We start from the raw sequence: 13,395 nt of genomic DNA, 5'->3' as shown, positions 1-13,395 counted from the left end.
TGCTATACATTACTTTAGTTAATTCTGAACTTTATAGAAACTTTCAGCAGCTCTGTGATAGAAAGGTTTGCATTTGTAACCCTAGCCTTAAAATTACCCAAAGAGGGGTTCCCTGGGTGGCTTAGCAGTTTAGCACCTGCCTTGGGCCCAGGGCGTGATCCTGGAGTCCTGGGATTGAGTCCTACATCAGGCTCCCTGCATGGAGGCTGCTTCTCCCTCTGCCTGTGTCTCTGCCTCTCTCTTTCCTCTGTGTCTTTCATGAATAAATAAATAAAATCTTAAAAAAAAATTACCCAAAGAAACAGGTTTTGATGCATGTGCAGTTCTGAAATGATCTCTAGGGAAAAAAGGTCTAATGGAGACAGAGACAGTGGCAACAGTGGCCAAGTGAGGAAGGAGATCTCCTCTACAGATACATGGTTCTGAGAAAGTGTCATCCAGAAAGTATCACATGTAAAAATTAAAGTTGATTATTCAAAACTTAAAAAGTACATATAAGAATTTTAAATATTTAAAAAAAAGAATCTTAAATATTTCAATATTTAGGTGATGCTTTTTCTAAGTTGGTATCATTTGTCTTCTGAAGTTATTTTTAACTTAAAACTGCACTGAAACTTTTGGAACACTATTTTGATGGATGATTTACAAGACTTTTCATATACAACATATTAAAATAAGTCTTTATGAAAGCCGCATAGATTGTGGAAGAAGAATGAAAAGGAAATATTACATGTGGGTAAGGGATGATAATGGCAAATGCTTCCATTTCTCAATAAATCAGAAGTCAGAATCATAAACAAATAAAGAATTAAGCATAACGAATCACATCCAGGGTAATGGCTGCTGGCATTAGATGTCACTCCAGGCATTAGAAACCAATGTTTGTGAAAATCTCTTGACTACTACTGACCATAAAGAAGCTAACAATTCAAATGCCAATGGAACTAGGCAAGTAACAGTGAATTAAATACACAATGTTATGTCAGGTAACAGGGAATGGATGGAAAGATAGTGAATTAAAGAGTCTATAATCTAAAACTTTTCCTTTTTTTTTTTCTTCTAAAACTTTTCCTAAACCCTTGCAAAAATCCAGAATCCAAATTGTTCAGACAAACCAGCCAACTGAATTAATTAATATCCTCAATAGTACACATCCAGGAGAGGTGCCTGGGTGGCTCAGGCAGGTTAAGCGTCTGGCCTTTGGTTCAGGTCATGATCCTGCGGTCCTGGGATCGAGCCCCACATCGGGCTCCCCATTCAAGAGGGAAGCCTGCTTCTCCTTCTCCCTCCCCCAGCTTGTGCTCTCACTCTCTCTGTCAAATAAAATAAAAATAATGTCTTTAAAAAAAGAAACTGTATATCCAGAAGTATGCTGGCCATCCATAAAGCTACTAAAAGGGTAGATTAGATTTTTCTGTCCCCACCCTCCAAACACACAAACTGTCATCCTTTGAGGATGACACGAATGGGGCAGAAGGTAGTACTCTGAGTGGACAGCCAATTTTACAACCCATTTAGCCATGTCCTTTCCTATCTAAAAAAATCACATCAAAACTATTTATTCATTTATTTATTTATTTATTTATTTATTTATTTATTTATTTATTTAATTTTTTTTACATCAAAATCTTTTAGGTTACATTTTACCAACACAAAATGTTAACATACTAAGAAAAATGAAAGCATTATGTAAATTACTAGCACATACTCTCATTCTCCCATGAACTGTTATTATTCCTTTAAAATCTTTGATATTTTGGTCTTAAACTAGAATAAAGTGAAATATTTCTCACCATTAAAAGATACTCCACTGCTCTGTCAGGGTTGTTGAAACTGGCTCTCAGGGCTGCAATCACTTGTTCTCGTTCATATCCCATTGACATGATCTCAGTTACCATATTCTCATAAGACTGACCTGTCACTAAAAAAAAAAAAAAAAAGTGTGTGGGGAGGGAAAGAAAGGCAACATTTAATATATATTTCTCCCGTATTTCTTGAGTGTGTATGTATATACAATGCTTCTGGCACTACAGGGCAAAGGGACACAAAGACTATTAACAGTACAAACTACAACATATATAATATGGTAGGTAGAATAATACCCCCCCACCCCCAACAACCTATAAATATGTTAGGTTACAAGACAAAGTGGAATTAAGGTTGTTAATCAGCTGACTTTAAGAGAGGGAAATTATCCTGGATTATCTGGGTGGGCCCAATGTAATCACAAGGGTCCTTAAAAAAAGAAGGAAAAAAAAGAAAGAAAAAAAAAATTAAAAAAAAAAAAAAAAGAAGGAAAATAAATGGGAGGGTCCAAGAAGCAGATGTGAAAGATGCAAGGTCACAGATGCTATGCTGCTGCCTTTGATGATAGAGGAAGGGGCTATAAGGAATGTGCATAGCCTCCAGAAGAGTTGAAAGGACATAGAACAAATTCCCTCCAGAGTGTACAAAAAGGACTGCAGTCCTGGTGGTAGCCCAGTGATTTAGCTCCTTGATTTTAGTACGGTGAGTACTATGTTAGACCTCTAACCTACTGTGCCTTAAATCTGTGTTGTTTCAGACAAAGAAGTCTGTGGTAACTTACCATAGTAGCAACAGAAAACTAACGTATAAGTACAATAAAAATATCAGATACAAATGTATGACAAATACAGGACAGAATTAGCAGATCAGAGAAGACAACCTAGAGGAGACAGATGAACTACTTTTTGAAAACAAGTAGGAGGGACATTTCAAGCAATCTATTTAACTGTTAACAACTTTAGTTTTCCCTTGACACCTTTTATCATCAAAGCAGAGGTTAGAAGGAGGAAAGTCAGACTTTCACATACCATACAGAGTTGGTGTAAAGCCCCAAGCACTGTTATCCCAGGGAGTCACTTCCCACAGGCTGCCTCCAACCCAAACTCGCTCTTTGTGGAAATGTCAGACGACAGACAACAGTCTGAAAGAAAGCCAATTCTCTAAACTAAACTTATCTCACTTAAGCCATCTTTTCTTCCACTTCTGTTCTGGGTACTATTCCCTTTCTTGTCTCCTCAAAGAACCGGACCCTTTGGTTATCCTCCCTTTTATCCACCTCCCACCCTTCACTCTCCACTTCATTATCCTCATCAGCAATTAACTATATCCTAGAATGTCATCTTAAAAAACAGAAGCATAATCCTTTGGCCACGTCCCAATTCTTCTTCTAGGAATTGGTCCATTTGTCTGCTCCCTTCCCTTTCCAGCTATAGCTACCTGCACAGGCTGTGTCCATGTCTCACATTCCACCCACTCCTCAACCAATACTGATACATGACTTTGAATCTCTAAAGATTTCCCCCTCAGACGTGCCCCACCATTATGTGCCTTCTCCATTTCCATAAATGGCACCTCTATCCACCTATGCACAAGAACGAGAAACCCTGGTGACCGAAAGTTCCCTTTCCCTTCCCTTCCACACCTCATGTACCAGCATATGTGCTAGGTCCTATTCTGAATTATAGTGCAAAACTACCCAGTTCCCTCTTTCTCTACTGCCTTCACTCAAGACCAGGCCACAACAATCTCTGGTCTGGATTACACCCTGCTTCCTTTCCTGCCTCCAAGCCTATAAGCCATTCTTTAGCTGGCTGGAACAGTGAGCTTTTAAAAAGAAAACCTCATCTCATTTAGAGTTCTCAACACTCAACAATCTCCATACAGCACACTCCAACCACACTGATGTTTTTCAGGTCACTTCAGAAGTCATACCTTCTAGAAATGTCCCAGAACCTTTATACACACACATACACACACACACACACACACACACACACACACACACACACGATTCTCTGAGGGTCAGTTCCTTTGCAGGCTCCAGTTCTCAATTTAAAATGTACTACTTTACCATCCTAAGTATGTTCTGTTTTTCTTTATGAAAGCTATTATTTCCTTAAAATCATTAATCATGATTTGCAATTTACTTGGTTTCACCCCTTTTCCTTCCTCCATCTGAACAAAAAGTTCAACTGTGCAAGGGACCCTGACATTTTCCAACACCATCTCCCTGGCACAGACGACACTCATTATCGCTGAATGTTTTTTTTCTCTGCAGAATTTTCAATAAAGGCATTTAATAGCTAAAAAGTATAATTTTAAAAAACTAAATATCACTGACCAAATGTGGTATTTGTATCTTTAGGCTATTGACTTTTCCTTTCCCCTTTCATAAAGAACTTATTTTAATTTTCTTAACTACCCATTCATCTAATTCTAGCACGAAGTCACTTAAGTGCCAATACCTTTTTAGTAATCTAGTTCCCAGATACAGAAATTAACAACATAAACAAAATTAAGAACTGTGAAGTATCTGAACTACACTATTTTGACACAGTGTTTTTCATGTCATTCTCACAGTAACTCCATGAGGCTTATTTTGAGCATGGTATATATAATAGCTGATAAGTCATAGTAGAGACTAACAGAGGCTGTCAGTGTCCAGAGCCCCCACACCTAGTCATCATGCTAAAATCATGCCTCCTAATTAATCAAGTTATAAAACTAGTCATCATCCTAAAATCATGCCTCCTAAAATTAATCAAGTTATAAAACTCAAAAAGAAATGTCTATAAGCAGTTTGATACTTTTTAGATCTTAATAATACAAGGGCAAACTACTCATAGGAAAACTAGAGGCTATGGACAACACAAGAGAGTGCTAATGAAGCTAAAGTGGAGAGGTAATGAAGAACCTATGTGTATCATTAGAGTGAGTTTTGGGCTTCTCTTCCAGGTCACAAGGAGCTGTGAAAGGAATTAACAATGACCTCAGTAGGTCTGCCTTTATACAGAGTCCACTATGACAGGGCCACTGACCAGTTACAAGAGAATAATGCAGGAGTTATCAATGAGGTAAGGATGTGAACTAAGGCAATGAAGTGGCAATGGAAACAAATATTCCAGTAACATTAGGAAGGAGGGTCATGAGACCCTGAGACCCTGGGCTCAACCAGCCATGAGAGGCAGGGAGGTCAAGGACAATGCTAAATGTTTGGTGGAGATGATGATACAAGTAATGATGAACAAAGGAGAATAATTAGATGAGGGAATAAAACAGGACTCAGTTTAGAACCTAAGGAATTTACGGAGGTTGTAGGTTTCCCAGTTGGCAATTTAAAGCACAAGCCTGCAGGTTCAGAGAGAGGTGTAGACTGGAGTTATAATTTTAGGAATCCTTACAGTATAAGAGTGAGTGGTATTTTTTATTCCCATAATTTCAACTTTGAACTATGATCTAGAGAAGATCCATATGCTTAAAGGTCAGGTAAAATAAAAAGAACTAGAAAGCCTGAAAAGGAATAGTCAAAAGGCATGGATCAAGAAAAGAGTAGTGTTGTAAGCCAAAGAAGGGAAGTTTTAAAGTAGCAGGTATCAACATAAAGACTGGGTGAATTAAAGAGTAAAGGGATCCCACAACCTATGTAGTACAGGGTGACAGAAGAGGTAAAGGTAAGACACTGCCTTCAGAGGTGTAGGCACAGTAGCAGCAGCTAAAGCTCGTGCTTTCCAACTGAGGAAGCAGCGGTGTCTGCCAGACAGTTCAGCATCAGGGACAAGTGCCAGTTGGTTGCAGTTCTGTGGGTAGACAGAACCTGACTGATCTCTGTGTCATCTCTTCTAGTACTTCCAGTATCTCTTTACCAACTTCCTAGGATTAAGCCTTTCCCTATTTGAAAGTGATGTCTATTTTGCTGACTGGACACTAACTGATACTCATTTGGTAGCAGACTAGTCAGTCTCAGAAAACAGTAAATGTAAAGATGTAAATGTGGGTATGGTATATCTGGGTGACCTTAGGTTAATTACTTACAATCATTTTGCCCCTACATGCTATGGGCAACCAAGGTACCACTTTCACTGCGATGAGAGGATCATGGAGTTCAAGTCCCATTAGGTCAGAGGCCTACCCCCAGATCTTATGAAGTGCTAATGCTGTTGGAACCCTGCTGCTACAGGAACTCAGGAAAGAATCTAGAAGCCCTTATCACTGAAGCTGCTGCTCCCTATCTTCTGCCTCCCTACCATTTCTAGTAAAGTAGAACACTACAAAGGAGAGGAAAGGGGTTGCCAATAGAGCAACAATTAGCAAGCACAGTAGGAAATGTACTAGAGGTGTTACAATGGGAAAATAGGGAAAAAAACAAGACTGATTTTGGCAGGTTAAGTGTGAAGGGAGATGAAAAAGCATTATCTGAGACAGTAAAAGTTGGGGGACAGAAAAGTACATTCACTGCAAGTACAATACAAGCATCAAGATACAGATGGGACCCGACAGGGCTTCAAACTGGAATAAAGGCTGGAGATGAATAAAGATCAAATGAGAGACAGACTTAGTAACGTTTTGTACCCATTTCAAAAACATTTTGTAATAAGCCTATCCACAGTTCAAACTTTGTTAAGACCTCAGTTAAAATTCACATTTGGAAAATGGAAAATTGTCTGCTTTGACTAAAAGAATATGCTTAACCCTAGTAACACTACAATTTAAAGGATTCAATATATAAATATATTAACTTACAAAGTCTTTAGTAGCATTAACTGAGCAATTATCCAAATCATTTAGCAGCTTGATTATATGCAACCATGAGAATGAACACATTTTCATGATCTAGAAAAATGAAATTTGGAACCTCTTCCCTATTTCTTGCGTTATTTACAACGTAGATACTTACCAAGTGCACTTGTCGCATCTTCAAAAAGGTTTGACCGAGAAGAATCTCCTGATGTACTGAAAAAGTTTTTAGAGAATCGTACATCAGAAAGTATATAAAACTTGAAGTTTAGGAACTGTCCAATTTGTAAAGAGTTTGATTTTAATTAAATGTGAAAGTCTGGCTACATACAGTGTTTAAACCATCTTCTACATTAAATCCCAAAGCTTTACCCATAACATTTATGGCTTGGGAAAAATGTTCAATCTTAAAATTCATTCTATTTTGCAAATGCATCATTTTAAATGTCCAAAGATACAAAATAACAACTGAACAGAATGCTTACCACTTAAGGAACATAAAAAAGTTAACACACAACTATTTCCCCCAAAGAATTCACAACGAGGGATGCCTGGGTGGCTCAGTGGTTGAGCGTCTGCCTTCGGTTCAGGGCGTGATCTCGGAATCCCGGGATCAAGTCCCACACTGGGCTCCCTGCATGGAGCGTGCTTCTCCCTCTGCCTAGGTCTCTGCCCCTCTCTCTGTGTGTCTCTCATGAATAAATAAATAATATCTTAAAAAAAAAAAAAAAAGAATTTACAATGAGAAGTTAAATAATCTGTAAGTCAAGTCACAATTATACCAAACAAGTATCCCCCACTTTTCCAAAGTATTTCTTTTATGAGAAAAGTGAAAATGGTGTTTCATTTGTTTTGCAGCAAGTCTTTATAGAGGAACACACCCTGAGAAGTGAGGTGGCCCCACCAAGTTCCTTCCCCAGGGACTATACTCAGCAAGCACCTCAGGAGCAAGCCACCATAGCTCTGAACTGTGCCTGTGAGCATCTATGCTTCATCTAAATTTAGCAAGGTGTGTCCTAAGTTATCAGAAAAGCCTGAGAGGTTATTTTATGGTTCTGGGAATGACCAAAATTTTTTCCACATAAATTTACAGCAGTTGCTTCTTAGCTTTATGTCATTTCGGCTTACAATATGTTTCACAGGAATGCTCTACTTTCAAATAGTAGAGGAAACCTATACGCAATAAATAGCCAAAGTAGAAACCACGTCAGGCTGGAAAGGCCAAGGAAATCTTTATATAACAGAATTTCAGTTAGGTCTTATAGGTAAGTTTTGAACACAGAAACTAAAAGAAGGCATTCAAGTCAAGGCAAAAAATGGAGAGGTGTGATAAAATCTAAGTTGTAACTTAAATCAGTTTAAAAGGACTAAGTTTCTGCTGGGCAACTGCAGAAGTCTGGAAACAAAGTAGACAAAAACAGGATTATGAAAGACCATGAAGAGTAGGCCAAAGAAAAGTTGAAGTTTACAAAGTAGTAAAAGTAGCAGTTAGCAGTTTAGATTAAAACATACATACAACATACACTTATACCTGTGTCCCAATTTTAAAAACAAAACACAGTAGGGGAACCTGGGTGGCTCAGTCAGTTGAGCGTGCAACTCTTGATTTTGGCTCAGGTCAAGATCTTAGGGTCGGGAGATCAAGCTCTGAGTGAGGCTCCAAGTTGAGCATGGAGCCTGCTTAAGATTCTCCCTCTCCTCTTCCTCTGTCCCCCCACCCCTCCTGTAGCATAGCAAGACCAAAGCAAGTGTCTAAATTTGAATTCATAAATTATTTTCTAAGCCTCAGTTTCTTCATCAGTACAATGAAGTCAACAAGAACAGCCATGTATCTATCCCAAAGTGTTGTACATAGGGTTATTGCTATAAAGTGTTTAGCAGAGTGCATAGCATAACATCCAATATGATCACTATGATTAAACTGATTTTTTGGAGTAATTTTTAAATTATCTTCATTAACTATGTAAGGTAACTTATATAGAAAGCAAAATTTTGAAAAGAATTATATGTAAAAAAAACTAATTCTCCTGCCCATGACCCCTGCTTAGGGAACAATCACTACTACCAGTTTCTATATAACAATGACTTGTGTCTTGCTTTTGGGTGTGTTTTATTCTTAATTATCTTACATAACTGTAACGACCTCAAATTTTCCCCACAACCACACAGTATTCCACTTAATTGGCCAAATCAAGTTCTTCATAGGGAAATTTTAGTTAGGTTTACAACTTTCAAATTCTTTCTGTAGGGATGCCTAAGTGGCTCAGCAGTTGAGCCTTCAGCTCAGGGCGTGATCCTATGGATCCTGGGGTCCGGGATTAAGTCCCTGCAGGGAGCCGGCTTCTCCTACCTAGGTCTCTGCCTCTCTCTCTGTCTCTCATGAATAAATAAATTAAATCTTAAAAAAAAAAAAATTCTGTAATCAAATTTATTAATTGTTCCTTTTATGACTTTTTAAATTATTTTTATTTTTCCCATGTTCTCTAGTTTATGGCTTCACTTTTATGTTAAATATCTATCTAGAATTTATTTTTATGATATAAGGTATGTGATCCATCTTTTCCCCTTCTATTTGGCTAAGCATTAATCCCAACAGCATTTTCCCCACAGTGATTTGAAATTACATCTTTATCTTACACTAAGTCCCCTGGTTTGTATTCTGGTCTGTTTCTAGACTACCATCTATTTAACTGAGCAATCTTCTAGTAAGAGCCATTCTAAATTATTGCAATCATTACCCAGTATAATACATTTTACTACCTGGCAGGATTAGTCTCCTTCATTCCAGTTCTCTTACAAAACAAGTTGTGCTGTTCTGCACACTGCTTTAAAATTTCCTTCTTTACGTATCTCAGATAAGAGCGAGGTGCAGCTGAACCATAATCCTTTAATCTTGATTCTACCTCACCACTTCTCCTTCCCCACCTGCAGAGGAAACCACTTATCAGGGTGCTGTCCCTCTGCTACTATTTTTCTACACATTACTATCCATACCCAGAAAATGTATGACAATGTTTTGTGGCTTTTGTTTGGTTTATGGTTGCTGCCCATATTGTTTCATCATGTTTTTCTCACTTGATAACAAAGCCCTGAAACCACATTCACTCACTATGCATACATACTACATACTTCAGCTGGCTGATAGTACTGGATATCAGGGCTTCTCAAACTTTAGGAAGCCCGAGGATTTAGCAGGAGAGCTGGTTTCAGAGATCCACTCCTCAGTAATTCAGATTTTGGTTAGAGGTTTACTTTCAAATGAGCTCCCAGTGATGCTGATGCAGTCTACCTCCACTTGGAGCAGCACTGCTCTCTAATACGTATAAATCACAGGTCAAGTCATTCTCTCACTAATGAGGTATTTAGATTGGTTTCAATTTGTCTTTAACTACAAATAATGTAGTCAGTCTTTGTGCACATGCGCAGTTTCTCTAAGGTAGAAATAAGTAGAATTTGTATTGTAATAGGTAGTTTTCAAAGAACAAAACTGGCCTAAAGACACAAATGCCTATTAATGAAATGTCAGACCAGTGGTGATGAATAAACTTTCTGATGTCCTTCAAACTAATACCAATGTGTCTCCTGATAATCTCACTAAGTTTTGTGCTTTACAGGACACTCAATGTTTTACAACACAGAGGAAAGGACAAAGGCACATTTAAACTGCCAATTTTCTGAGTTTCTCTCATCCTTCTTTTCCCATGTTATCTTTCTCTAAGGGGATCATTTGGGGGAAGTAAGAGTAAACAGCTGATGTATAAAGCCCAACCAAGTAACTCAGGATCTTCTCTCTGGATGGTCAGTACCATCATCTACTGATTTATGCAACCTCTGTAGGACTGAAAACATAATACTGACTTTTGAGAATGGGTAAATAAAACTGTACCCCCGGGAAGAAATTTTAAAAGGAGATAATAATAAATTTGGATAGATGATACTAGCACATTAAAAATGTACTGATTAATTCTGAAATTCTCACTATGAGCTTTTCAAGAGCTGAAAACACACAAGAAAAGAAGATATACTGCACTGAATGAAGACATATTTAATTACACATGCAATGTTTAAGTGATTTGGGAAACCAATGCATTAAAAAAATTTGTTTAAGTTCCCTCCCATACACAGAACTGACCAACAACCTTCTGATAGAACAACTTAACTGGAGTCTGGGTTGTCTCTCACTAGAAAAGAGTGTTGAATGCATTTCTAAATATACATGGGAGGAGCATCAAGTTAGGCAACAGTGTCTCAGAATGCCTGAAGCAAAGCTCAGCAAGCAGGCTTAGGGGAAGTATTTTATTACCTGAACCCCCTCTTAAAGGAATCAACTTCCTGGAAAGAGGCCCTAAATGAGCAATGAATCAAACCCCTTCAAACATCATGGACTGGGTCAGACAGAGAAACATGACAAAAGGCAAAACACTAAAAAAAAAAAAAAGAGTAACTAAACATTTTATAATCCTTGTGTTTATCACAGTGTTCCAATTTCTGTATAGATCTCTATCCTGTCTGGTTCTGATTCCAAGGACTCTTTAACTACTGCCACTGAGGTCCCATGTTGTACCTAAGTGTCAAACTATAAACAGCTCCAGTGCCAGTGTACACTGGACTTAAAGAACCCATGTTCTCAGATAAAGAAGAAATTCCCTATATGAGTCCAATCAAGAGAACCAAAGTACTTGTGGTTATTTATTTATACTTGGGGAGAAAAAACCTTTGTCATAAACTACTCAACAATCCTGCCAACATCCCACAAGAAACTATTTCTTACTCCCCCAAATATCCCAGCACATTTTCTTTTGTTTTAAAGACCTACACAGGTAAAAAATTTCTACAGAAGCTCATAAAAATATAGATAAAACAGAGAATTCAAACAATCCACATTAACTATGCAAGATAGCTGTTACTCACTGCTGTGAACATGTGCTATTTCACATCTTTTACACTCATTATTTCATTTACTCCTTATAACAACTCTAGGAGATAGTCTTATTGTCACAAACATTTTACAGATAAGGAAAATACCCAAAGATGTCACTTTTGTAAGGTTTCTTTCTCTTTCTTTTCTTTCTTCTTTCTTCCTCTTTTTTTTTCTCTCTCTCTTTCTTTCTTCCTTTCTTTCAACATTTTATTTATTTATGAGAAACACACACACAGAGGCAGAGACATAAGCAGGCTCCTTCCAGGGAGCCTGATGCAGGACTCAATCCCGGAATACCGGGATCACGACCTGAGCCAAAGGTAGACATTCAACCACCGAGCAAGGTTAAGTGCAAATAAATATCAGATCCAAACACAATGGCATGCAGCAATTGGAAAGATTTAGTGGCACAGAAGGATGTTTACAGTATAAATGACAATGATCAGAAAAGAATATAGATCGAATATAAATAATGATTATGAAGGTCAAGTTATTTATAATATGTCCAAGTATAATAAAATATCAAGTTATTTTTATAACTTATTTTTTCTACACAAAATGAACAGAGACTCTGACTTGCTTTCCCTTCTCCCTGGAGGAAAAAATATGCAGAGTATAAAAATCTGGATTATGGAAATTTAAGCAGGCACAAGCACACTGTTTTAGTCACAGTTCAATGTTTAGAAAAAGTTTAATGTAGCAGAAACAAAGTTAGTTTGATCAAAATAATCACGAAGATAAATACATGCCTGAAGTTCGTGTCCTGAACTTGTGTTGATGCATCTTCTAGATGGCAGGTCTTACCTGTCAGTTGCTGTTGGACTTGTAGCCACAGGTGTCTCTGCTGGCTTTTCCGCAGGTTTCTCTTGTTGTGTCACACTAGTAGGTGCAGGTTCAGAAGATGTTGTCGCTGGTGCTGGAGTGACGGATGCAGGAGAAGGAGTGGGAGCCAGAACGGGAGGGGCTGGGGCCTGAACCACAGTCGGAGCTGTAGAGGAGCTAACTGTAGTAGTGGTGGCAGGATTCGACTGCTGGGTTGTAGCTGGTGCTGGTGTTGTCACTGCTTTGGGCTAAACACATTCAAAAAGTAAAACAATGAATTATGATAAAATACAGTATTACCTGATCTCTAAGTAGATTGTATCATTATAGGAGGCCACAAACATAACACTAATAAATAATATAAACTTGTAACTTGAAAATAATTTTGTTAAGAAACAATAAATGACCAACATTAACTATATGATCACTATTTATGTCACTCTTTCAAAGCCAAAGACAGCATATGTATTAACTATCGTTCTTAATTAGCTTTGGCTAATAGTTTCAATCTTTGTTATTAAGTTAATATGAAAAAGAACTATAAGCAGTCACTATTAAGAAATATACAGACTGTGTACTGGAAATAAAAACTATATAATTACTGCCCTCCCCATTACACTTTAAGTGCCTTGGTTATAACTTTCTAGTATTTATTGTCACTCAAAAGCATCACCAAAGTAACTTTCTTGTTCGACCTATGCTAGTACAGACTGCACTGGAGAAAGACTGGCTGTGCAAGGTAGGGCAGGGGACTTTAAAAAAAAAAAATACTAGTAGTGTTCACTTCCTCCTTTCCTTATTCTCAGTCTTATGTTTAGCCCTGTAGCTTTTTTTAAACTGCCAATACAGGGATCCCTGGGTGGCGCAGAGGTTTAGCGCCTGCCTTTGGCTCAGGGCGCGATCCTGGAGACCCAGGATCGAATCCCACATCAGGCTCCCGGTGCATGGAGCCTGCTTCTCCCTCTGCCTGTGTCTCTGCCTCTCTCTCTCTCTCTCTGTGACTATCATAAATAAATAAAAAAAAAAAATTAAACTGCCAATACAATACTCTGCAAATTATTAATGTTCTAAAACTCCCATCTAGATGAAGTGAAATTTAAATGCATTACTAT

General features: G+C 37.9%; 1 protein-coding gene across 2 annotated transcripts in view; it reads right to left on the bottom strand.

Annotated features, from left to right (window-relative positions):
• The window catches only part of RAD23B (RAD23 homolog B, nucleotide excision repair protein), a 45,910-nt gene that overhangs the window by 11,872 nt on the left and 20,643 nt on the right, over positions 1 to 13,395 (bottom strand). For both annotated transcript variants that reach the window (XM_072842247.1, XM_072842248.1), the window contains exons 4-6: positions 12,266 to 12,531; positions 6,701 to 6,756; positions 1,794 to 1,921 (exon numbers count right to left, since the gene is read on the bottom strand). In XM_072842247.1, the coding sequence (XP_072698348.1) occupies positions 1,794 to 1,921; positions 6,701 to 6,756; positions 12,266 to 12,531 (450 nt within the window). The remainder of the gene's footprint in view (positions 1 to 1,793; positions 1,922 to 6,700; positions 6,757 to 12,265; positions 12,532 to 13,395) is intronic.

This window comes from Canis lupus, chromosome 10, assembly GCF_048164855.1.
Source record: "Canis lupus baileyi chromosome 10, mCanLup2.hap1, whole genome shotgun sequence".
In the NCBI taxonomy this organism is placed as follows: Eukaryota; Metazoa; Chordata; class Mammalia; order Carnivora; family Canidae; genus Canis; species Canis lupus.
Note: the sequence above shows the minus strand (reverse complement) of the source record. Positions and strands in the feature narration are given on the sequence as shown.